General features: G+C 39.1%; 1 protein-coding gene across 1 annotated transcript in view; it reads right to left on the bottom strand.

Annotated features, from left to right (window-relative positions):
* Positions 1-398: 398 nt before the first annotated feature.
* The window catches only part of plppr1 (phospholipid phosphatase related 1), a 107,568-nt gene continuing 84,231 nt past the window's right edge, over positions 399-23,735 (bottom strand). Inside the window, exons 5-8 of the mRNA XM_034708984.1 lie at positions 16,322-16,572; positions 13,073-13,249; positions 2,467-2,598; positions 399-2,051 (exon numbers count right to left, since the gene is read on the bottom strand). Coding sequence (XP_034564875.1) covers positions 2,046-2,051; positions 2,467-2,598; positions 13,073-13,249; positions 16,322-16,572 — 566 coding nt within the window. The 3' untranslated portion in view covers positions 399-2,045. The remainder of the gene's footprint in view (positions 2,052-2,466; positions 2,599-13,072; positions 13,250-16,321; positions 16,573-23,735) is intronic.

Below are 23,735 nucleotides of genomic sequence, written 5' to 3'. Positions count from 1 at the left end.
GTCATTAAAAAATGTAATAATGTGCTGATGTGATCACACTTTTAGACTGTAAATGAGCCACAAAAATTGGATATTAGGTCTTCCTGTAATGCTTAACTCGGGGCAAAATATTAGAGGTCAGAAAAAGAAATCTCAACACTTTCTTACACACAGAAGCAAAGTTTCTTGGTTTTTCAGCAAAGTATAGTTAGGACTGAAGCTGGCTAACAAGATGTCCTGCACCAGTCTCAGTTCTATATTAGAGTAAAATAGGGACTGTGATGTTATTCTTTATGTCTCTAACCTACTGTCCTCTTTGTCTCTGTCTACACGTTGTTACAACGAACAATTAATAAATCTTGTAACTTAAACTGGAGCATTTGACATTAAATGAAAAAAAACCACAAGAGAACACAGTTGCTACTTACTATTTAATTTGTGAACAAACCAAGAAAAAAATATATGTAGCATTTCAGATGAAACACCTTTTTTTGTTCTCAAAGTAAAAGACATTTATAATCACAATGATAATGAGTATAATTCAAATCATGAATATCTATAAAACACCTTGACTTCTTGTCATGCTGGGCGTATCTTCCAATGGGAAATGGATTCACAACATTGCATCACAATCCACTGGAGGGTTACGGAGGGGGAGGGGTGCCTCAAAGAGGAATAGTGACGCAGGAGTCATAGCCTGGGTTCCATTAAAAGGGCTAGCCAGACCTTAAGTAAGTCACTCAGTTCCACTCCAAAGAGCATTTCAGTTTTTTTTTCTTTTCCCATGTATTTTGTAAGGATTTTTTTTCCATTGGGATTGCAGTTTAAATTAAACCGTAAAGCCATCCCAGTGAAATCTTTAAGGTACATCTGACACAGGCCTCACTAGACCACTTTGTAGAAAAATTCCTATTAACATCACAGAGAAGCAGGAAATAGGGGTGATATGCACTCATATTGACAATTTCAACCAATCATGTTTCATTTTCATTCTGGCTGATAACAGGGCACTGTAAGTGCCAAACCCCATTTTCCGACTTGGAGGATGTCACTGACTCTTCCTTGTCACTTCCTCCAAAGGGGAGAGGGGTCGTTCCGCAAAACACCTAAACTGATACCAAAACATATCCAGGTTTACAGCAGGCAAACAGGTCCAAATGGATCATAATAGTCTTACAGATTGACAAAAATCTTTACAAAATATGACCTGACATGGTCAATCAATGTACAGAGAGAGATAATAAAAAGAAGGATTTCGTCTTTTTTCTGTACAAATGACAAACATCACAGAACAACAACATCAATATGTTTTTCAATAGCAGATTTTTCAGACTGAGGAGAAGAGATGTGGTGATCGACGAGGCAAGTCACCTTACAGGATGTGATGGGGAACAGAGTGAGTCAGCTGACTGGAAGTGTGCAGGTTAACACCATCAGGATAGGCTACAGCACTCGCTCATACAAAATGTACAAAACAGCTTCCTCTAACTACAAACAGCACACCTTGGAGGGAAAAAATGCCTCATGCTCTAAATGGTTCCAAATATCTGGAAAAACAATCTGTGCTTAAGTTTGCCTTAGGTTATTTTGCCACTGATGCAATCTGTGCGCCTTGGCAGGTTGAATTGAGCATAGCCCAACTAAATGAGAACCACCAGAAACATGGTGTATTTTGTCCCCCCGGTGAATTATACAGATATATCAGGAGTGGGTTTTTTAAAGCATTCGGAGCCACGTGGCATGCGTCCTTGTCATTGTGTCTGGAAGTGCTGTGGAGACGCAAACGTGACCCGGTGCTGCCCCCTTAGTCATGTGACCTCCGTCATCGATGCTGAGTGGTTCTGAAAATTGATGTGGGAGGAGGGATGGAGAAACCAGTTTGAGGACAGGGAGAGGTAGGAAGGAATATAAAGGGAAAGGAGACATGAAAGGGGAAAAGTAGAGGGAAATCATTGTCAAAGAGTTTCAGGAGTGCTCGTGTTGTTTGTGTCTTTCTGTGCATATGTGGGAGGTGGGGCGTGGGTGTAGTGCAAAATGGCATGCCTGTATTTTATTCTCAACATATGTCATGGCTTTTTGTGAAAAAGACAAGAATAAAGGCAAGTAGAAAGAAAGAAAGAAACAAGGAAAGAAAGAGAGAAAGAAAGAAAGAAAGAAAGAAAGAAAGAAAGAAAGAAAGAAAGAAAGAAAGAAAGAAAGAAAGAATAATCAACAAAATATGTTAGTCATACTCCAAGTGTGCCCTAGATGATTCATGTCAGATCCTCCTTCTCTGTGGGAATTCCAGGAAATTTAGGGTCTTACAAATTGAATTACAGTCACAGCAAATTACAGTGGAAACTAAATTACAGTACACTGAAGTCCAAATCTGAAGGGGACTTTGATTTCAGCTCACAGTCTTGGGGGAACTCTTCCAATTAATGGAGGGAGATAATGTGCATCGCAAAGATTAAGTTTTGGAATGCCAGGTTAAGTGTTTTCATGTACCTGTGCGCTGAGGGTCTCAAGAGGGCTCTCTACACGGGGGAAAGTCATCAGAGGCAGACCACGGTAGTCTTCAATTTTCTGTTTAACTGCTGCACTGTGGGCGCCTTTGAAGTTGTTCACAACACATATACCCTGTGAAGGACCAAGACAGTATAACTTTATTAGTGATACAAGTTAAAAGAAGACACACTGATATGAAGCTGGATCATTGTATTTTTATCAGTACATAAAACTTTCAGCTGGACATACTTGTAGTGAGACAACTTAAAAGCTCCCTTGCATTGATTTTGGCGCCCTCTGTGGACACAATGATACCTCTTTTCTTTCCTGTTCCTGTTCTTTACATGTGGAAATAGTGTTATTGATAAAAGTTCTCCCTGCTTTCTTTAAACACTCAAATCAATCACTCACTGTAAATCTTTGCTGGGGCTTAAAAAAAGAGTATCTTTCAATCAATCAGCATGCTGTCAATCATCTTATGTGACATCTACCCCCTTGCAGTGGTTACATATGGTGGCCCTGAGAGCTCACAGCACTGCAGCTTAAGAAAACACATGCAAAAAGACAAAACACAAGCAAATTAAGAAAACATCTTCATCAATTTGACAACACATGCGCAGCATTTAGAAAACGCGCTGCAAAGACCACAACATAACACATTAGATAAACGTGATGCAAAGACCATAACACATTAGAAAAACACGATGCAAAGACCACAACACAACGGAAGTGTTTCCAGAGGACCCTTCAAATTGATGCACACGTCTGGACTGTAGTACAGGCTGAATCATGCGATCACAATGTTAAAATAAATCAAAAACACTCACTTTTTTAGCTCATTTTCCAACACCACTGACGGTAAGATAACCTTAATAGCTCTTTGACTAAAAATCTGCTTCTACAACAAGCGTGTCCGGACGTGAGCATCACTTTTAGGTGTCCTCTGGAAACACTTCCGCTGTGTTGTGGTCTTTGCAGTGCGTTTTCTAAATGCTGCGCATGTGTTGTCAAATTGATGAAGATGTTTTCTTAATTTGCTTGTGTTTTGTCTTTTTGCATGTGTTTTCTTAAGTTGCAGTGCTGTGAGCTCTCAGGGCCACCGTAGTTACAGGCATTAAAAAGTTATATAGAAGTTGTCAACCTTGTTGCTGCTGGGTTTTTATAGGTCATAAAGTGCATTACTGTAATTTTCGGTGTCCTTCATAACCTGTTGAAAATTCCTCACAGTAACTTTAAAGTCTATATTTAAAAAGTATTTATATATAAATATTAGGGGTGACCCCAAATAGTGGAATATTGGACGATTCGTTCTAACGAGTCTTAGTCGACTGCCAATCTCATAGTCGAATATTTGCATATGAAACGTGGATCATTCCATTCAAACCATGGGGGTGCTCAATGTCTAATTTTACATTATTTTCCTGTTTCCTGTAAAAATAGTGTCTCATATATCCTGTTTTATATAAATATAGACTTATTTAATGTAATTCTGAGAACAGCTCTTGAAGTGTTAAATCTCCTTAAAGTGGTAATTAAATCTCCCCTGGTAATTAAAGGTGGACTCTCCCATTTAGCAGGACCTGTGGAGCAGACGTACCTCAGCTGGCCTTTAAATCTTTCTACGTTCATAGCAGCTCAAAATGTCAGAAAATAAAACTTCAGTTGATCCTAAAACTAGTGATGAAGATGAGGAGCAGCTTCATGAAGAGGGCTGTGAGATCAAGGATTACCAGACCACACAAAAACTGTAAGGAGCCAAAAGAACGAGGAGGAATACCCAAAGCTGTCCGAAGCCTCAAAAACAATCCACAGCATCCCATCCACCTCCACATCATCAGAGAGGATATTCTCAAAGACAGGATTTACAGTCAACAAAGACAGGAGCGCACTTCTGCCCGTACACACGATGGTTTTTCCTCACGTACAGTTTGAAAAGACTCAAGCGGACAAAGACGAGATGAAAGACTGTTTTAAAAGGTTCTGTTAAGAGATTTAAAAACCCTTTAGCTGGTTCAGGTTTGATTTTGAACATTATACAAATGTTTAGTCTTAAGTTGGACGGACTACCCTCCACAGTGCTGCTCTCCTCTGTGTGAACACTGTTTAAATATCTCCTGATTCTTTATTCTATAGTGGAGCGTTGTTCCATGTTTAACTGATGGTGGTCTTATTTGAGTTTTCTCTCCTTCATCACCTCGTTGTTTTTGCAATATAGATTTAAAAAATCTAAGTTTTATACTTATAATATTCTGTTGTCTCTTTTACTTTAAGCTATGAGTCTCTTAATTGTAAAGGGTTATGTGTAATATTGTCATGCGGTCACCATCATGCAGACTTTGGGTCAATAAAGAAAAACAACAAACATTCGACTATTAGTCGACTATGGGCAAAATCTGATGAATCAGATTCAACTAAGCAAATCCTTAGTCGGGCTCACCCCTAATAAATATACATATATACATTATTAGTTTTTAACAAGCAAAATGCATAAGGTTTTGATCTTATGCCTTGACTGCTAAAATGTTGTAAATTCATTAATTACATTTTGAAAAATTCCATTCAGGAAGTCATCAGATAAATATTATTGGTGTTACAGACTGAGACTACTGCCCCTGTAAAGCATGTCAACAATGACAGTGCAAACACACTTAATTTGTAAGTGCATAATGTAACCGTATTAATTGATTAATTCGATTTTAATTTTTGTTTCCTATAACACCTGAACACAGGGGAGGTCTTAAGTCAAGAGCCACATTTTTTGTTGAAGCAGATGTGTGTCTAACATGAGTCTGGTCCAGCTGGAGGTTTCTGCCTGTTAAAGGAAGTTTGTCCTTGCTGCTGTAACTAGCTAAATACTGCGAGGTGCAATGCTCAGGGTGGATTAAGATGAGATCAGACTGAGTCTTGTCTTAAGAGGGGACTGGAGGACTGTCTTGATGTTGGGTCTGTGTTAATAATTTAGATGCTGTTTATTGTGATTTGGCGCTATAGAAATAAAGACTGATTGATTGCTGGTTGATTGGCCTTATACACTGTAATATATTATGAAAATCCTTGTCAAAGGGAACGTTGCTTTATGTCCACATGTAAATGAAATGTATTGTTGAATCAAACTGTTTTCCAACCATTATGTTACTAATATATCAGGTTCCCATCAACAAGGAAACAAGTGCACCATGAGTCTTTTGGATGGATACTGCCATATACTTTCTCCATATACATATCACTGTTATATAAAGTTTATATAAAGGGCTAAAGGTTCAATTAAACACTGCATGAGTCTACAAAATGAAGCTATCATTTAACGCAGTAAAAGGAGATGGTGTTCATCTTTGTGGCACGAGGCCCAGCAGGCACTGTGAACTGAGGCCTTGATTCTTCATTTATATTTCAGTTAAATTCTTGTAAATTAATTTTACTTAAGAATTCACTTTTCTACCCATCTGTCAGGATCTTTAAACAGTACAGACAGCACCAAGGTTGCCCCATTTCTGTACTCCTCCATGGACTAGTTGATCAAAGAAGGCAGCCTGAGGGAGAATCTCGCCCCCAGGCCAACCGTGCCCTCCGGCAGTGGCAAAGCAGGAAAATGTAGCGGGCGATTCATTGCTGGAGAACTCTCAAGGTTTCCTTGTTTGTGGCGGTTCATGACGAGGGCTTTGCCAATGCTCCCAGACCAATCAAATGAATGAATCAGAGCTGTTGGAGCACAATCTAAGTACAAGACTCCAGCACTGCAGGCAAAAAAACCCAACATATTAATTCTTAAAGAAGTTGAGTTTTGAGCAAGTCAGAAATGTTCAATGAATGCTTCAAGCTCAACTCTAAGGTGACAGCCTTTGTTCCTAAAGAAGTGTTATTATCTAGCTTTTAATGAAATGTTTCCCAAAGCTACAACCATCCTGCTTCTTCAAATACATTTCAGTGCAGTTTCAGCTTCCCTGATTTCATTCAACTGAGGTGAATCCCCGAAGACAATGGGACACTGCTTTCTTTCCATCATTGCATCTCGTCATCCATGCTAAGACAGGCTTGTCCAAGTTGCAGTCTACCTTTGTTTTCCACACTTGCATTATAAAGGGGCAGAAAGAAAACAACAAGATCCAGACTCTTATTCTTTGTGCTAACAAATATGTAAATGTGTCAGCAATTTATTTTGTATTGCATTACTATGAATCCTAAGAGCCTAGGATTAGAGGTTTAGATGGAAAGCCATTTTGACATCTAAGTGGCTTTTCTTTTGCAAGACCCGCTTGATGGTCTGTCTATTTTGTCCTGGATCAAGTGGTCACTTCTGTCTCTTGAACATCATCCTGCAGCTTCTCGCCAGAGTGCTTTACACTGATCCCTCAATCTGCCAACAGAGGACAAACCTCTTCAAAGGCAGTCAGTGTTTGATGAGTCCATTCAGATCATCTCTCTGTGAGCACTGGGATTTGAGCTATACCTGCTTTCTTCTCTCTTTGTACCAATTAATATCTTAATCCCATTGGCTCAGTTTAGAGGTGACAAGATTCTGATGAGCTTCATCGGGACCATTAGACAGATGTGTAGTTGCCCTCACTTCATGGTTTGCTGGTAATAAGGTGGAAATGAGGAGGTTCAAAGATGCTGAGGTGATGATTGACTTCCTTGTGTTCATCTCTCTCTGGAGACCAATGACTGGGAGTCTGTCAGGTTTTCATGGGTCAATCATTGAAAGCTCATGTCCTTCATTAAAAGCACACCTTCTCATGTTCCAAGGACAAGCTTCTCCATGTGAACCACACTGTACCCAACTTGCTTTTAGCTTCCAAGTCCATAATACGATGGCAAGGTTATGATTGATACCATTCACCAATAAACCCTGCTATTCAAACTAATTAAACTACTATATTTATCTTTATACACAAATTATCGCTTATCCCAATCTGGACCCCTTCCTATGTTCCTGTAGATCTTTCAGTAAATCTCAGAGCTGACACTCTTTATTGTCCTTCACTTAAATAAAAATAAGGTACATTCAAAAGTGATTTAAAGGGGACATATCACGCTTTTTTCATCAATATATATTGGTCTAAGAGGTCCCAAAAACATGTATTTAAAGTTTATGCTCAAAAAAACACTTTGCAATCAGATTTTGGCATGCCTGAAAAGTCCTCTTCTTCATTCCTCCTCAGAACACTCTGTTTTCCCTCTGACCACGCCCCCTCCGGAAGTGGATGTGCCTCGGCTCTCCAGCACGTTGATCTAATGTTTACATGTTGGCTGAATATACACGGCTGCTCAGAGATCGCGTTACTTCAACCCTCTGAATCTGATCCTGACGGAGAGGCGCCTGTAGCAGGACCTTTCTGAAGGATTGGTCATAGATTTAGTGTTTCTTGTTGTTTTATTTATCAGTATGTAGACGTGTGTCTTGGTACACAGCTACGAACATGTAGCTATGTGGCTATGCTAACTAGCGCTAGCACTTATCCATGATAAATCATCCACTAGATCTTCAAATCTGCAGACGTGGGGAGTAAAACCGACCTCTGCCAGAAAGGCAGCAGGACCTTTTATGAAGGATTGGTCACAGATTCTGTGTTTCTTGTTGTTTTATTTGTCAGTATGTAGACGTGTGTCTTGGTACACAGCTACAGCTACAGCTACAGCTATGAACATATAGCTATGTGGCTATGCTAATTAGCGCTAGCACTTATCCATGACAAATAAAAATCATCCACTAGATCTTCAAATCTGCAGACGTGGGGAGTAAAACCGACCTTTGTGTTTATTAAGAAAGCCTACAACTAGCATGCCTCCCTCCTAAGCTCCTTGTTGGCACATATTTGTGCAGGTAATGAAAAACAGAGGAGGGGTTGAGTTGTATTTTATACAGTGTATGGGCTGAACAAGCTCCGAGCTCTGACTCCGTGACAGACCGGATATTGTTGTGACGTAACAAAAACACTGAAGTCTGAAACGGCTCGTTTCACACACATTTACAGAAAGGTGGAGAAATCAGAACAGGGGCAGAATGGATTCTTTTCATTCTCGGGGGGTTTGTAGACATGCCAGGGAAACATATTTCAGGTAGAGAACCATTAAAAAGTCAATTTTGCATGATATGTCACCTTTTCAACCATCTTGCATTGGTACTAAATGATGGTTTTGGCGTACTGTTTTGCAGTGTATGGTACACAAGTTGATTAGCAAAGATATAACAAATCCATGTGTTGTCTTCTTTTCAGAATTATTGACACTGTAGTAGGGGTGAGCCCGACTAAGGATTTGCTTAGTTGAATCTGATTCATCAGATTTTGCCCATAGTCGACGAATAGTGGAATGTTTGTTGTTTTTCCTTATTGACCCAAAGTCTGCATGATGGTGACCACATGACAATATTACACATAACCCTTTACAATTAAGAGACTCATAGCTTAAAGTAAAAGGGACAACAGAATATTATAAGCATTAAACTTAGATTTTTTAAATCTATATTGCAAAAACAACGAGATGATGAAGGAGAGAAAACTCAAATAAGGAACAACGCTCCACTATAGAGTAAGGAATCAGGAGATATTTAAACAGTGTTCACACAGAGGAGAGCAGCACTGCAGAGGGTAGTTTGTCCAACTTAAGGCTAAAAATTTGTATAATGTTCATAATCAAACCTGAACCAGCTAAAGGGTTTTTAAATCTCTTAACAGAACCTTTTAAAACAGTCTTTCATCTCGTCTTTGTCCGCTTGAGTCTTTTCAAATTGTACGTGAGGAAAACCATCGTGTGTACGGGCAGAAGTGCGCTCCTGTCTTTGTTGACTCTTTGAGAATATCCTCTCTGATGGTGTGGAGGTGGATGGGATGCTGTGGATTGTTTCTGAGGCTTCAGACAGCTTTAGGTATCCCTCCTGGTTCTTTTGGCCCCGTACAGTTTTTGTGTGGTCCGGTAATCCTTGATCTCACAGCCCTCTTCATGAAGCTGCTCCTCATCTTCATCACTAGTTTTAAGGATCAACTGAAGTTTTATTTCCTGACATTTTGAGCTGCCATGAACGTAGAAAGATTTAAAGACCAGCTGAGGTACGTCTGCTCCACAGGTCCCCGCTAAATGGGAGAGTCCACCTTTAATTACCAGGGGAGATTTAATTACCACTTTAAGGAGATTTAACACTTCAAGAGCTGTTCTCAGAATTACATTAAATAAGTCTACATTTATGTAAAAACAGGATATATGAGACACTATTTTTACAGGAAACAGGAAAATAATGTAAAATTAGACATTGAGCACCCCCATGGTTTGAATGGAATGATCCACTTTTCATATGCAAATATTCAATTATGAGATTGGCAGTCCACTAAGGCTCGTTAGAACGAATCGTCTAATATTCCACTATTTGGGGTCACCCCTACACTGTAGTAATCAATATTTTAATATTTATCTTATTAATGTTAATAATAATACATTTTCTTGCTGCCGTAGACGTCCTGCTGCTATGGACGTTCCAGACTCCAGCAGCAACAGCTACTACTACTATCCGTCTCATCACTTTAATCGCTCCCTCTCTCTCTTATTCTCCTCTATCCTTCTTTGCAACATCAACTCGAGGGACATGGCTGTCTAACATGAGTCTGGTTCTGCTCGAGGTTTCTCCCTGTTAAAAGGAAGGTTTTCCTTGCCGCTGCAACTTGCTAAATACTGTGAGGTGCAATGCTCATGGTGGATTAAGATGAGATTAGATCGAGTCCTGTCAGTAAGAGGGGACTGGATCATATCCTGTCTTGGTGTTAAGTCTTTGTTAATAATTGAACATAGAGTATCGTCTGGACCTGCTTTGTTTTTAAAAGCGTCTTGAGATAATGTTGTTGTGATTTGGCGCTATACAAATAAAGATTGATTGATTGTTTTTTTGTTTTGCAAAACTCTAAAGTTTACTGATCCTAAATATAATACTCAGGTTAGGCATATAATAAGTACAAATAGTAATAATAAAAAAAAGGCAAGTTTTGTGCAAGGCAATGCCATTTCTAAAGTACCTTGCATCATATATGGCCTTTTGGCACTGGTTTCTCAGCTGACCCTTTTGAAAATATCTCCTAAGTATTTGGTTTGAAAATTGTTACAGCCATACAAGGCCTGGTGAAGCCTTCTTTCTCTGGGGTTCCCTTACCATTTTATAGAGCCACAAGGAGATAAGACTTTTTGCTTGCCCAGTTAAATATCTTAAGATTCAATCAATGTTTCTGAACAGTTTTTATATCCAATCATTGTTCCCAAACAAGTCATCCTTTCCAAATTGGGTGGATTCCTGAATGTTTGTATTTAGAGCTGTACAAATATTTGAAGAGTTTCTCTGTGAGAAATGTCATTTAATCATTTTTCTCCTTGTTCAAATGAAAAAGCAACCACATCAAATAAACATAACAAACTCTGAAACTATTTTTAGCAGTCTCCCATTCATGTCTCCCGTCTTCTCTCAGCTCCCTCCAGGTTTCCTGCTTTGAAGCTCAACGTCCAGAGGCAACATGGAATGAGGCCTCTGAGACAGCAAACCACTTCCTTTTTATTTTCTCGGATATCTCCTCACCTTCCTTTCTCCTAAATGAGCTTTGTGCCCCTCCTTATCCAAAAACAAGGTGAGGATTACAGCTGTAATAACCACACTGCCTGTGAACTCAGCACAAAATCTGGTGTTGACATAACCATTTCAATTTACAGTAGAGCCAAACAGTTTGGCAACACTTCACAGTAGGCTGATAATATCATATTAAAGACAGCAGGGCGGGGACATGCCCTGCTGAGCAACCCTAGCACAGTCTGCTAAATTCAGACCCTGTTGAGTCATTTTATTTCATAAGACACACAACAAAAGTAACAAGAACTGTTCACCTCCTCCAAAAGACTCGTTTTTTTTTGCTCCTTCTGCCTCTCACTACCCTTCCTGTCTGAGCTTTTTCAAAACCAGAGGCAGTGCTGATCTCAGTAGAATCCAGGTGCCACCTCAGTATTTTCTCTTTTCTTCTTTTCTCCCCTTTCCCCCAACCAGTCCATCCTTTACTTTTCCCTCTCTACCCAAACGCACTCCTCTCTGAACCTCCTGCGAGCTGAGTCTGAACCCTGCTTCATCCTGTTTCACATTCTCACATCACCTTTTCATGAACTACTCTTCCTTCTTTACCAAAAATGGTGTTTCAGAACTCATTACACATTACTTCATTGATACAAACAAGCATCAAACTTTTGCATGCCCTATGTTGATCTTTAAAGGTGACATATCATGCAAAATGGACTTTTTAATGGTTCTCTACCTGAAATATGTGTCCCTGTCTACAAACCCCCTGAGAATGAAAAAAATCCATTCTGCCCCTGTTTTGATTTCTCCACCTTTCTGTAAATGTGTGTGAAACCAGCCGTTTCAGACTTCAGTGTTTTTGTTACGTCACAACAATATCCGGTCTGTCACGGAGTCAGAGCTCGGAGCTTGTTCAGCCCATAGACTGTATAAAATAATACTGAATCCCCTCCTCTGTTTTTCATTACCTGCACAAATGTGTGCTAACAAGGAGCTTAGGAGGAAGGCATGCTAGTTGTAGGCTGTCTTAATAAACACAAAGGTCGGTTTTACTCCCCACGTCTGCAGATTTGAAGATCTAGTGGATGATTTTTATTTATCATGGATAAGTGCTAGCGCTAGTTAGCATAGCTACACAGCTACATGTCGTAGCTGTAGCTGTGTACCAAGACACACGTCTACATACTGACAAATAAAACAACAAGAAACACTAAATCTGTGACCAATCCTTCAGAAAGGTCCTGCTGCCTTTCTGGTAGAGGTCGGTTTTACTCCCCACGTCTGCAGATTTGAAGATCTAGTGGATGATTTTTATTTGTCATGGATAAGTGCTAGCGCTAGTTAGCATAGCCACATAGCTACATGTTAGTAGCTGTGTACCAAGACACACGTCTACATACTGATAAATAAAACAACAAGAAACACTAAATCTGTGACCAATGGTTCAGAAAGGTCCTGCTACAGGCGCCTCTCTGTCAGGATCAGATTCTGGATCAGATTCAGAGGGTTGAAGTAACGTGATCTCTGAGCAGCCGTGTATATTCAGCCAACATGTAAACATTAGATCAACGTGCTGGAGAGCCGAGGCCACACCCACTTCCTGAGGGGGCGTGGTCAGAGAGAAAACAGAGTGTTCTGAGGAGGACTGAAGAAGAGGGTTCTTCAGACATGCCAAAATCTGATTTCAAAGTGTTTTTTTGAGCATAAACTTTAAAGACATGTTTTGGGGACCTCTTAGACCAATATATATTGATGAAAAAAGCGTGATATATGTCACCTTTAAAAAAAAACTAATGTCATTAAAGACTCATTTAACTATATTTTAACAGATATTCTGTGCAGTAGAATTTATGACAAAAACACTGGCCTTGAAAGCATGTTGGAATCTTTGTGAAGGTCTGCAGCCTTTGTGAATGGTTTAATTAATAGTTTGGGTTGGTACCAAAAGGAAACTGGAGATTATTTCAATAATCTGAAATAATGAATGACCAGAATCCAACCAAGAATAATCATATTCTCTTTTTCTCCTTTCCACTAATCCCTTCTCCAAACTTCTTCTATCATACTCACCAAAAACAGAGCAACAGCTGATCCCAGTATAAAACCAGCCACTACGTCTGAACAGTGGTTTCGGTACTCTGAGACTCGGTTGAGGCCTGTAAGGAAGGCAGAACAGAGTGTGCCCAGACAGAGTACAGGCTTGGCCAGGCGGCTTGACTTGGTCTTGATGGTGCTGGTGATGTACATCTAGAAAAGAGATCAAAGACTGTTACAAATAAGTTATCATGTCCCAGAGGTTTAAGTAGTCCAGAGAAGAAGAGAGGTGTTCCCAAAGAAATAGAATCCAATATTATTTAAAAGAAGAAGAGAGAAAAGCCTCCTCTGTGTAGCAGAAAGAACTAAATTGAGATGACAAAAACATACCCCATTTGATTGAAATAACACTTAAAAAAAAGTGATTTTGTGAAGATAGAGGATTTAGTTGATAAGGAAACCTTGCACTATAACTGAAAGATGTGATGGGACTGTAAGTGTTGATAACACAAATGTAATTTCTCCATTTGTTCAGACTTGTTGAGGTTTTATCTCCTGCATTTCAAATCATCTTTATACCAACAATACATCCTTGTATTTCATTCACTGCTCCCGATAAGATCAACTCTCCTGCACTCTCTCTTCACTCTTCAGCTGCTACGCGCCTCCGTCACTCTGATATCATTTAGCAGCTCTTCAAAGAGCCCTTCAAAAAGCCATTCTTCATGTGTTCTTCCAACCAATTTCTAAAAGAAAGCCCTGAACCCGCTATGTGTTTGTATCAAACATTCCTTGACAAGCTTTCAAGAAATATGAAGGTAGTCCCTCCTTGCCAATGCCTCCATCAAAGATTCAGAGATGCTATGAAGCACACAGCCTTCTTATTCTTATGCACAACTGTCGGGGTCAAAACTTTTTTCCTCTCTAGTTTTTGGATATGTGTTTTCAATTAAAAAAAACATGTTCACAGCTAGATGTGAATTACTTTTATGCAGTTCCAAGTGCGTAATTGAAGTGCCACGAGTGTGTTGATTTATTAAATAACTGGGCTCAAGTAGAGTTTATGAAAATCCAACAGAACCCTTATCATATCTGGAGTCTGTTAACATTCAGTCTGCTGTTAACAGACTTCATTACGTTTTAAGAGGCTGCTTTCTCAACATTAATTAATACATTACTTCAACATTATATTTCTACATTTTGACTGCAACACAAGAGGACAAGCACTTGGTAAGGTTCCATTGCAATTACTCCCATTGAGGGTCAAAGGGGGGCTGGAGGCTATCCCAGATGTCATTGGGTGAGAGTCAAGGCACACCCTGGATAGGTCACCAGTCTATCACAGAGCTAACATGTAGAGAACAGGCATTCACACACACACTCACCTTTGGGCAGTTTAAAGTAGAGCTTGGCGATATTAAAACAGATGTTATCCCGATAACATTTTTCATATTAGTCGATATTTATAATTATCGGGATAATTATCAAATTACTATTTCATTTAAATTTAGAGGCAGATTTTTGCTCCTGAGTGAAAGTTGAAGAAACCAGACAGTTAGCTTGTATCTGGAATTTAGTACTCAGTTAAGCTTCTTGAATCCCTCATTTTTGACGGTGCTAACAGAAGACGGTCTTCTGTGTAAGATGACATTTTTGTGAAGATTTAGTTTGTAGAGTCTTATTTTTCTCAGGTTGAAATAACTTGCATAATCTCATTTAAATGTACAAAAAGGAAATATCAAATTGCATACTATGTATCAGTTAACAGAGTACCCTTTAACATAACTAAGAGTTGCAGGCAGAGTGATATTGTTTCCCACAGCACATTGAAAGCATCACGGTTATTCAGTGTTCAGTAAACGTGTTCCAAATGCACAGCAGATGTAGTCTTCCTGCTCTTCCTTTACCCACATCATTAAAGTATATTTAATTAAGTCTATTAAGTAAGAATGTCACCCTTTCCAGTGGTTGGGGTGTATAAGTACAGGTTTAAATATATCAAATATTTATTGATAATTTGTTATATTTATGTTGAGAAAAATGATATCATGATAATTATCGTTATTGATTTATTAACAAGCCCTAGTTTAAAGTCACTAATTAACTTGACTAGCATGTCTATTGACAATGGGAAGAAGCCACACATGCACAGGGACATGCAAACCCTCACACAGAAAGGATCCTGCTCGGCTGGGGAATTCAAAGCAGAAATCTTTTTGTTGTGGGGCAACAGTGTAAACTGCCATGCAGCCTAAGATTGAACGCTTTAACTTAACCCCTGTGATGCTGTGTATCCTTTAAAACCGGGTAAACATTTGTCATAGCTAGGTTCAGCAACAGTCCTTAATTCTTCTAAAGCAGGGGTGTCAAACATACGGCCCGCGGGCCAAAACCGGCCCGCCAGAGGTTCCAATCTGGCCCACAGGATTACTTTGCAAAGTGAAAAAAATTACAGAGAAGACATTAACTGCAATTTTTCAATAAACATAACTACTGTTTCAAATTTGTCCTACAATCAGACGGCTGACAGAGCGCATCTGAACAGCGCTCCGGGACTGTTTTTCTCAAAGTGTGGAAAAAGAATATTTTCAGTTCGCATAATCTGGTCGAGATTTGTGACTTTTTGGACCCCTGCATACAACACTGTCCAACAAGCAAACTGTTCATGCTGGAGCAGCAGGGTCCTTAATAGTCCACTTTACCTTCTTCATTATTCTAATCTCTGTTCTTTTGCAGTAAACATCACACTCTGTGTGGAAGGTGACTGGGAAACCTGTGTGTTTGGTGTGTTCGCAGCAGGTTTCAGTGCTTACAGAATATAATATTTGGCCCACTATGAGACTCATCATGGTGAAAAATACAACAGCTGTTTATGTAAAAAGACAGTTCATTAGATGGGAACATTTACAGAATGTACTTTTTTGCACTAAAACAAAGGGAAACATGTAGTGTTGTCGTTACCTATAGGTTATTATGATTTTAGTTTGGCCCACTCTAGATCAACTTGGGTTGTATGTGGCCCCTGAACTGAAATGAGTTTGACACCCCTGTTCTAAAGGTTCATTAGGTGAGATTTATTTCCTTTCAGAAAAGATTCTCATGATAAAAAACTGTTTGGTAAAAAATGCTCAAACCAAGCAAGAATCAAACTACACTTCTTTTTTAAACCCCAATCATAAATTGTTATGTACTTGTGTTTTTCCTCATTATTTCAACATCTCTCTCTGTGAAACACCCCCATTAAACCTCATTATGTGGCATTGTGCTCATGTACATTCTGCTCACCGTCAGGTAAACGGCCGAGTAAACACTCAGTGAAGCGTCCTTAGAGGGAAAGGATCGGCGGGCGTTCTCCACGACAACAGCGGGCCCAGTGCAGATGTTTCCGTTGACGATAAACTGGTGATTAAAACGACACTCTGTGCCTGTGTAGTTGGGCTTGCAAACAGACAAGAAGTAGGGCGACAGACCTCCTGTCACCACCTGGCCTGCGTTGACAAAGATGTCTGTGGCAAACAGACCAAAGGCAAACACACCTGGAGCACACAGATAAACAGAAACACAATGAGGAGTCATGGCAGCAAACAACTCATATACTCACAGTAAAGAAAAGTCAAAGCACAAAAAATCCTTAAACATGTATTGCATATTTCTGTCTTACATTATAATGAAATCAACTCATATAAGGGGTTAAGTTTGACTCTGACTATGTGCTAAACTGCAGAGTAACATTAACATAGCACTTATTACTTGAATTACATCTCCTGTGGATATTTCTTGAACAATCAAACACTTAACCTTGGATGCAAATTGTAATGATGCAATGTTTTGACTAATGTTGCAGCTGCAGCTGCACCTGCAATGACATGTTGTTAAACCCCTGCCTAAATCTCAAATAAAAGCACAAAAGAGAAGTAGTTCTTTCAGGGTTTTTGTTTCTTTTGCAGGCTTGGATGGATGCATGAAGAGTATTGAGAACAGGAATAATGGAATCAAGTACATTTACACAGAGAAATAGAATAGTGGACAACAAGCAGACATTAAGATTAACATACCGAAAAAAATAGCATCTCACATGAATGATTGCACTGACACTTTCAGCTCACCAACCCTGACCAGTGTCTGCGTCTGCATTCCTTTTGCTGTGAAATATGACTGCTGATTATCTGGCCTGCTTAGCCATGAAATTACTCTGCTTTGTATTCTCATCCAGGGGGGGCTGCAGAGGGATAAGAGGGGGAACAGGAGGGTTCTGGATGCCTGTGAGGGGTATAGGGACACAATTGTGTGAAGGGCATTGAGGGGAAACAGAGAGGGGGGAATTGGGGTAAGAAGAAGGAAAGAGTGGGAACTTAAAAGCCTCAATGATCCTGCAAATTTGAGAGACTGTTTGGGAGCAGACTGTAATATAAATCGTGAATTTTGTAATGAATTTCTGATGAGCGTTTTATAAATTGAAGGGGTATCATTTAAAAATGAACAATGCAGTTCTGATTATGCCGGGAAGGTTCAGCAGACGACCTCCTTTATTCCAACGGAGAGCCACGAGCCTGTCAGACTGCCCAGTTCCACTCAAGCATTGTGGAGAAGTGGCTGTTAGAATGTGAATTCAACGGTTGGAGCTCTATTTTTACAAGCCATTTCAGCCAAGTGACACAAGTGTGTGGGGTTACACACCTTATGGTGGTGTAAACAGCCCCTTTGTAGAAAAGAAACTATTTTATATAAGCCTATATAGGATCCAGCATTTCTGATTAAGATTTGTTTCAGTGGATGATTCAGTTTTAGAGGAGCTGCAGTGAAGGCATCACAGCTGGACTTGATCCCAATTGGCTCCCTTCACTGAAGAATTACTGAAATCCATTCAGTCAGGGGGTTTGCTGTATTTAAACTGAAATGCCTCAGTGAGCTAGTTACCTTTGCATACCTTAACAAAAATTTAAATCAAAACAGATAATGTCATGCTTGTCAGGATCCAAATAGGTCAATATAATATGAATAACACTACTAAACCAGACCCAGTTAAGCTTTCAAAACACAAGAGCTGTTATCATTTCGCTCATATCACACCTTTTTTTTATTTTTAGTGTCTGCATGAAATGTCAAACATCAAGGCTGCAACACATCCAAAGAACTTGTGGACAATCTTAGACTCAAATTCTGCTGACCGTCTTCATCAACCTCTCCAACTTCATTGTTCCCATTCCCATCCCTCTCTGTGCAGCGACCTGTCTCAAACACAAAGAGTCTAACACCGCCATATATCATGTTATTCATGGCTAATGGAGCAAACAGTTTGGGAGCCACCCTCTTTTGCCCTTTGTGTGATACACACATAGTGTATGGCAAGTCATTTTCACATGACACCGAATCATCTGAGTCATCAGGGCAGCAGTTTGAAGACAAGCTCTTTTTGTATTGGAGCTCCCCTCACAGGTGACTGACAGCACTTTTATTCAGCTGTCAGCTTATACATTACATGAAGCATTTGTGTTTAAGGCACCTTTAGAAATAATGCCATGCAGATGCTTTTGTAACTCAGGATATATAGTTGTGTATATATTATTATTATTTCTATTTATTTAAACTCGAAAATCATTGAGGGCAAGCCCTCATTTACAATGACGACGAGTATATAAAAGAAACATTAAAATGCATGACAAGCAAATAAAAGATATAACCCTAAAAGAATGATGATCAATTAAAAACAGACGACAGTTAAAAGTAATGTTACAACCATTGAAAAAATAATGTTACACAAAGTTAGTGAAAACAGGTACAATCAGAGGTTAAACATTTTAAAACTAATGATTTAAAATGATTAAAAGAAACCAGTGCATTTATTTTTAAAGTGCTTTGCAGGGAGTTCCATGCAGATGGTGCAAATACGCAAAAGGCAGATTTTCCCAGCTCAGAATTAACTCTGGGAACCTGGAGAGTGAGCCAACCAGTTGATCTGGTATGTTTTGCTCCAGAGGACCAAACTAGCATCGAAGATAAATATGACGGTAGCATTCCAATAAGTGCTTTATAAATAAACAAGTAAAAATGCAAATCACGTCTTTCTGCCAGAGAAGACCATCCCACCTTTTGGTAAAGTATGCAATGATGAGTGCTGTAACTATCACCAGTAATAAAACGCAGGGCAGAGTGAAATACAGCATCAAGTGGCTTTAATGTAGAGGCTGAAGCATGCCTGTACAATATGTCACCGTAATCGAGGACTGATAAAAATGTTGCCTCTATCAGAGTTTTCCTGCAGTGGAGAGGAAAACAGGACTTGTTTCTGTAAAAAAAGCCAATCTTTTGTCGAAGTCTACTTGACAAATTTAAAATATGACTTTTAAAAGTTACTTTCTCGTCGATCCAGATGCCGAGATATTTGTAAATCTTCACCCTTTCTATTTCGGTGCCTGCATTGGAATTGATGATGAATGTACTCAGATTAATATGTTTGGACCTGGAAAAGAGCATGAATTTTGTTTTCTCAGCATTTAAGACCAACCCATGTTGGGTGAGTGCAGCTTCTAATTCAGAGAAGCAGTGTTGGACAGAATGCACAGCAGACTGTGCATTAGCAGCAGTACAGTACAGAATTGTGTCATCAGCATAAAGATGAATTTTACAATCTGAGACAGCAGACACAATATCATTGATATAAACAGTAAAAAGAACAGGTCCTAGAACAGAACCTTGTGGAACACCATTTACAATTTCAACCAAGTCTGACTTTACAGTTCCTTGGGCAACACACTGCTGTCTGCCCAAGAGATAGCTCTTGAACCAGCTGTACGCATTTTTATCGAAACCAGCATTTTCTAGCTTTTTTAAGAGCATTACATGATTTACTGTGTCGAAAGCTTTGGAAAGATCAATAAAGACGGCTGCACAGTGTTTCCTGTTATCCAAGGCTGCGATAATGTCATTTAAAACAAGAGTGGCAGCAGTAATGGTGCTATGCCTTTGTCTAAAACCAGACTGGTGAGAGTTTATAATAGATATATAGATGCATTTACATAATTGATGTACCACAATGTTTTGAAATGTTATACTGGGATCAAATGCAGGATAAGAATATATTGTGTAACCTAGGTGATATAGATTTTTTTATGAGATGTTGATTGCTTAATATTTGCGTATTTATTTATTTGTATTTCTGTATTATTTTTGTAGTTTATTTAAACATAGTTCTGTGTTTTTATTTCCCATGGCTTCTTCATTATTTCACTTTACTCCTTTGCCCAATAAGAGCTCAGTCCTTGATTCATAAATATCCAGTTCAACAGGTCACTTCCTCTTACACCTTCATTCAAACAGACATGGCATATGGATTTAAGTTGAATTAGATCCCACTCTGCAGGAAGTTTTTGATTTCCCTGCGTTACTTTAGTTCCGCTGAATTTTAAGTTTAAGAAGTGTTTTCTGGTCTTCTGCTGAAATCGTGGAAAGATGCTAATACAGAACCCTCTTGTAAAAAGTGTCAATTAAACGTCAATTGTTCCGGCTTTGGAACAGTTATTCTGTTCGAGTGTTTTGATCATTTTTTCTGACAATACGAGAGGGTAAATTCTATGCTTATTATTCTTTATTCCAAATTCTACGATATTCTGCTGTATTGTTTATTCTGAGGTAAACCCGACTGAAAAACTAAAGGGGACAGGGTGTTTCCAGTCAGGGCTCCTACACTCTGGATCAGCCTGCCAGAGGAGATCAGACCTGCAGAGTCAGTCCCTTGTTTTATGTCATTACTCAAGACACACTTTTACAGGAAAGCCTTTATTGAGTGATTTTATTTAATTTTAACTCTGTGTTTAAGGATCTGTTTTATAAGCTTGCATGCTTTTTAGTTTTTATTTCATTTGATTTTTTATCGCTTCATTTTGCTTTGCACTTCTTCTTGTTCTTATTGCCCAATGTGAGGCACTTTGTTACCTGTATTGAAAAGTGCTATATACATTAGGTATTATTATTATTATTATTATTATTATTATTATTATTATTCAAGTTTAATTAAACGGTATAGACCTAAATATGCCTTTTTCCTTAGGAGGTTTGGTTTAGCATGTGAAGGTTGTCCAACAAAAGACAACATCCCTGATGAAGGTGATTCTAGTATTGTTTATGCTGTTAAGTCGGAATTGACCCACCTACCTTTTCAGTCTCACTTTTAACTGAGTCTTATTCCGTCTTACTTTATTTATTTCTTATCTAGTTCAAATTTTAGTCACCCTCTGGTAGGACAATACTCACACTCATCAAGGATCCCTTCATAGCCCAAATCAAGAACTCTTCCACATTAAAAAGACTCTTTGAATTGTTTCCTCTAAAAAAAACTTTTTTGTGTTATATGTTCAAATCTGTTGTTAATTGTGTTACTACAATCAATCAATCAATCAATCAATCTTTATTTGTATAGCGCCAAATCACAACAAACGTTATCTCAAGACGCTTTTACAAACATAGGAGGTCTAGACCACTCTATGTCAAATTATGAACAGAGACCCAACTTCAAGACAGGGTAAGACTCAGTCTGACCCCACCTTAATCCATCATGAGCGTTGCACATCGCAGTATTTAGCTAGTTACAGTGGAGAGGAAAAACTTCCTTTTAACAGGCAGAAACCTCAGGCAGAGCCAGACTCATGTTAGACAGCCATCATGCCTCGACTGAGTTGGGTCTGGAAAGACAGATAGAGGGGAGTAACTACACAATGGTGTTGTTTGACTTATATTTTGCACTATATCATTTGAACCTACCTCTGTGTTGATCTGCTTACTATTTACACATAAGGCTCCCAAAGACTAACCATATTTACACTTCTTCAAATCTCATTCCATGAAGTGAAATTGAATAATAAACAGCACATTGTGTGTTTCACATAGTTTACAGAGCTTTTAGCCTTGCAAGTAGAATGAGATAATTCAAGAGCAAACTGAAGAGAGTCCATTCAATGTCACTGCAGTATGTGTTATTATGCAATCATCCAAACACTCACTGATATGCATCTGAAAAATATTGTGACCACAGAAACAAAACATTACACACTGCACAGTGAGTGACTTGTCTTTTTATACTTCGCTGACTAAAATGATCCAAATATGCAAAATGAACATTTTTATGGTCTTTAGGTCATATGTAGCTGCTGTGAACTGATGCATCACACAAACAGGGGTAAGACTTCATGTGGCCTGTTGCACCAGCTCTGCATAAGTTGAGTCCTAAGTTAGGGTGTAAAGTCCACCCTAAACCATACGTTGAAACTAGTTAGTTTGTCATTGTTTGGTTGCACCATGGAGAGGTAAGCACTAGCAGACCTTAGCATCTAAACTAATCAAAATATTGTCACAGCTTTCACTCGTTTTGGCCAATCAGTGAACAGCTTTTTTCTTGACAGGGTGTTTGTTAAAGTGCTAACTTCCGTTAGCCACATTGCCTCTAAACAAGCTAACAGCTAATCATAACTGCTGTCATTAATGAGGTTAAGGTGTTAACTTAGGTTCGGGAGCAGGACCACGCCTAAACCACACCCTCAATCACCTGACAAGCCTTCTTAAACGTAGCCAGCCTACTCCAACTGCTTGTCCGTGATTCTTCAACCCACCCTCCCTCACCTTACTCTACTGCACTTAACCTATTTCCTTGTCCTCTCCTACTCAACTCCTGCTCGCTCCTTCTATGCCCTGTCTACTTCCAGGTACAACCTGGGTCAAGATCAGCTACGGCAGGATAACGCTGAGACGGAACCCCCATCCTGAGTCTCCTTCTGCTGGGCACACCACGCACAACTAATTCATTAAATGTTCAACTTATATCCTTGTGTGGCGTGGTCCTTGCCAGTGAAACTCCTGTTAATCGACAAACAGCAACATAAAGGTAAGTTACATATTACAAATCATGTTGAAAAGGTGACAATTTATCTGTAGTGTAGAATAACAACAGTGGTGAAATTGTCTACTACAACAGACTGTATATTAATATAATGGTACCCTTATATTGTGCAGATGTACGGTAATTATCTCCGCTCATGGGAAAAGAAAGTGAGATTTATGATCAGTCGTCGTACATTTATGATTCATGTAATATAACACGGAGAGCATGTTGTTGACACATCACAGCTGGTTGAACACTCAGCTTCTTCTCATCCTTCAAATGATCCCATCTTTGAAAACAGTGTGCCATGACAACCCGTGTTTTACAGAGGACTTTACACCTACTCAGAGCTAGGTGTCAAATTTCAATCAATCAATCAATCTTTATTTGTATAGCGCCAAATCACAACAAACGTTATCTCAAGATGCTTTTACAAACATAAGAGGTCTACACCACTCTATGTCAAGTTATTAACAAAGACCCAACATCAAGACAGGGTAGGATCCAGTCTCCTCTTACTGACAGGAATCGATCTTATCTCATCTTAATCCACCATGAGCATTGCACCTTGCAGTATTTAGCAAGTTACAACAGAAGGAAAAACTTCTTACTAACTTATGCCTACGTTGGAACTGTCTCAGCTGGTGCAACCCAGTGCATGGTAACTGAGAACCACAAGATCAACAATGCCAATGGATGCTGTGAGGATATTAAGGCATCTAATATTATTAGATAGTAGTTATAAAAAGACACACTCATTTTGTTTATGTGAGGTTGTTTGTTTGTGCCATAGTATGCATCTGACTTAGGGATGTCAATAATTAATGT

The sequence above is a fragment of the Notolabrus celidotus genome, chromosome 19 (genome assembly GCF_009762535.1).
Source record: "Notolabrus celidotus isolate fNotCel1 chromosome 19, fNotCel1.pri, whole genome shotgun sequence".
In the NCBI taxonomy this organism is placed as follows: domain Eukaryota; kingdom Metazoa; phylum Chordata; class Actinopteri; order Labriformes; family Labridae; genus Notolabrus; species Notolabrus celidotus.
The sequence above is the reverse complement of the archived record's forward strand: the minus strand, read 5'-3'. Positions and strand labels throughout refer to the sequence as shown.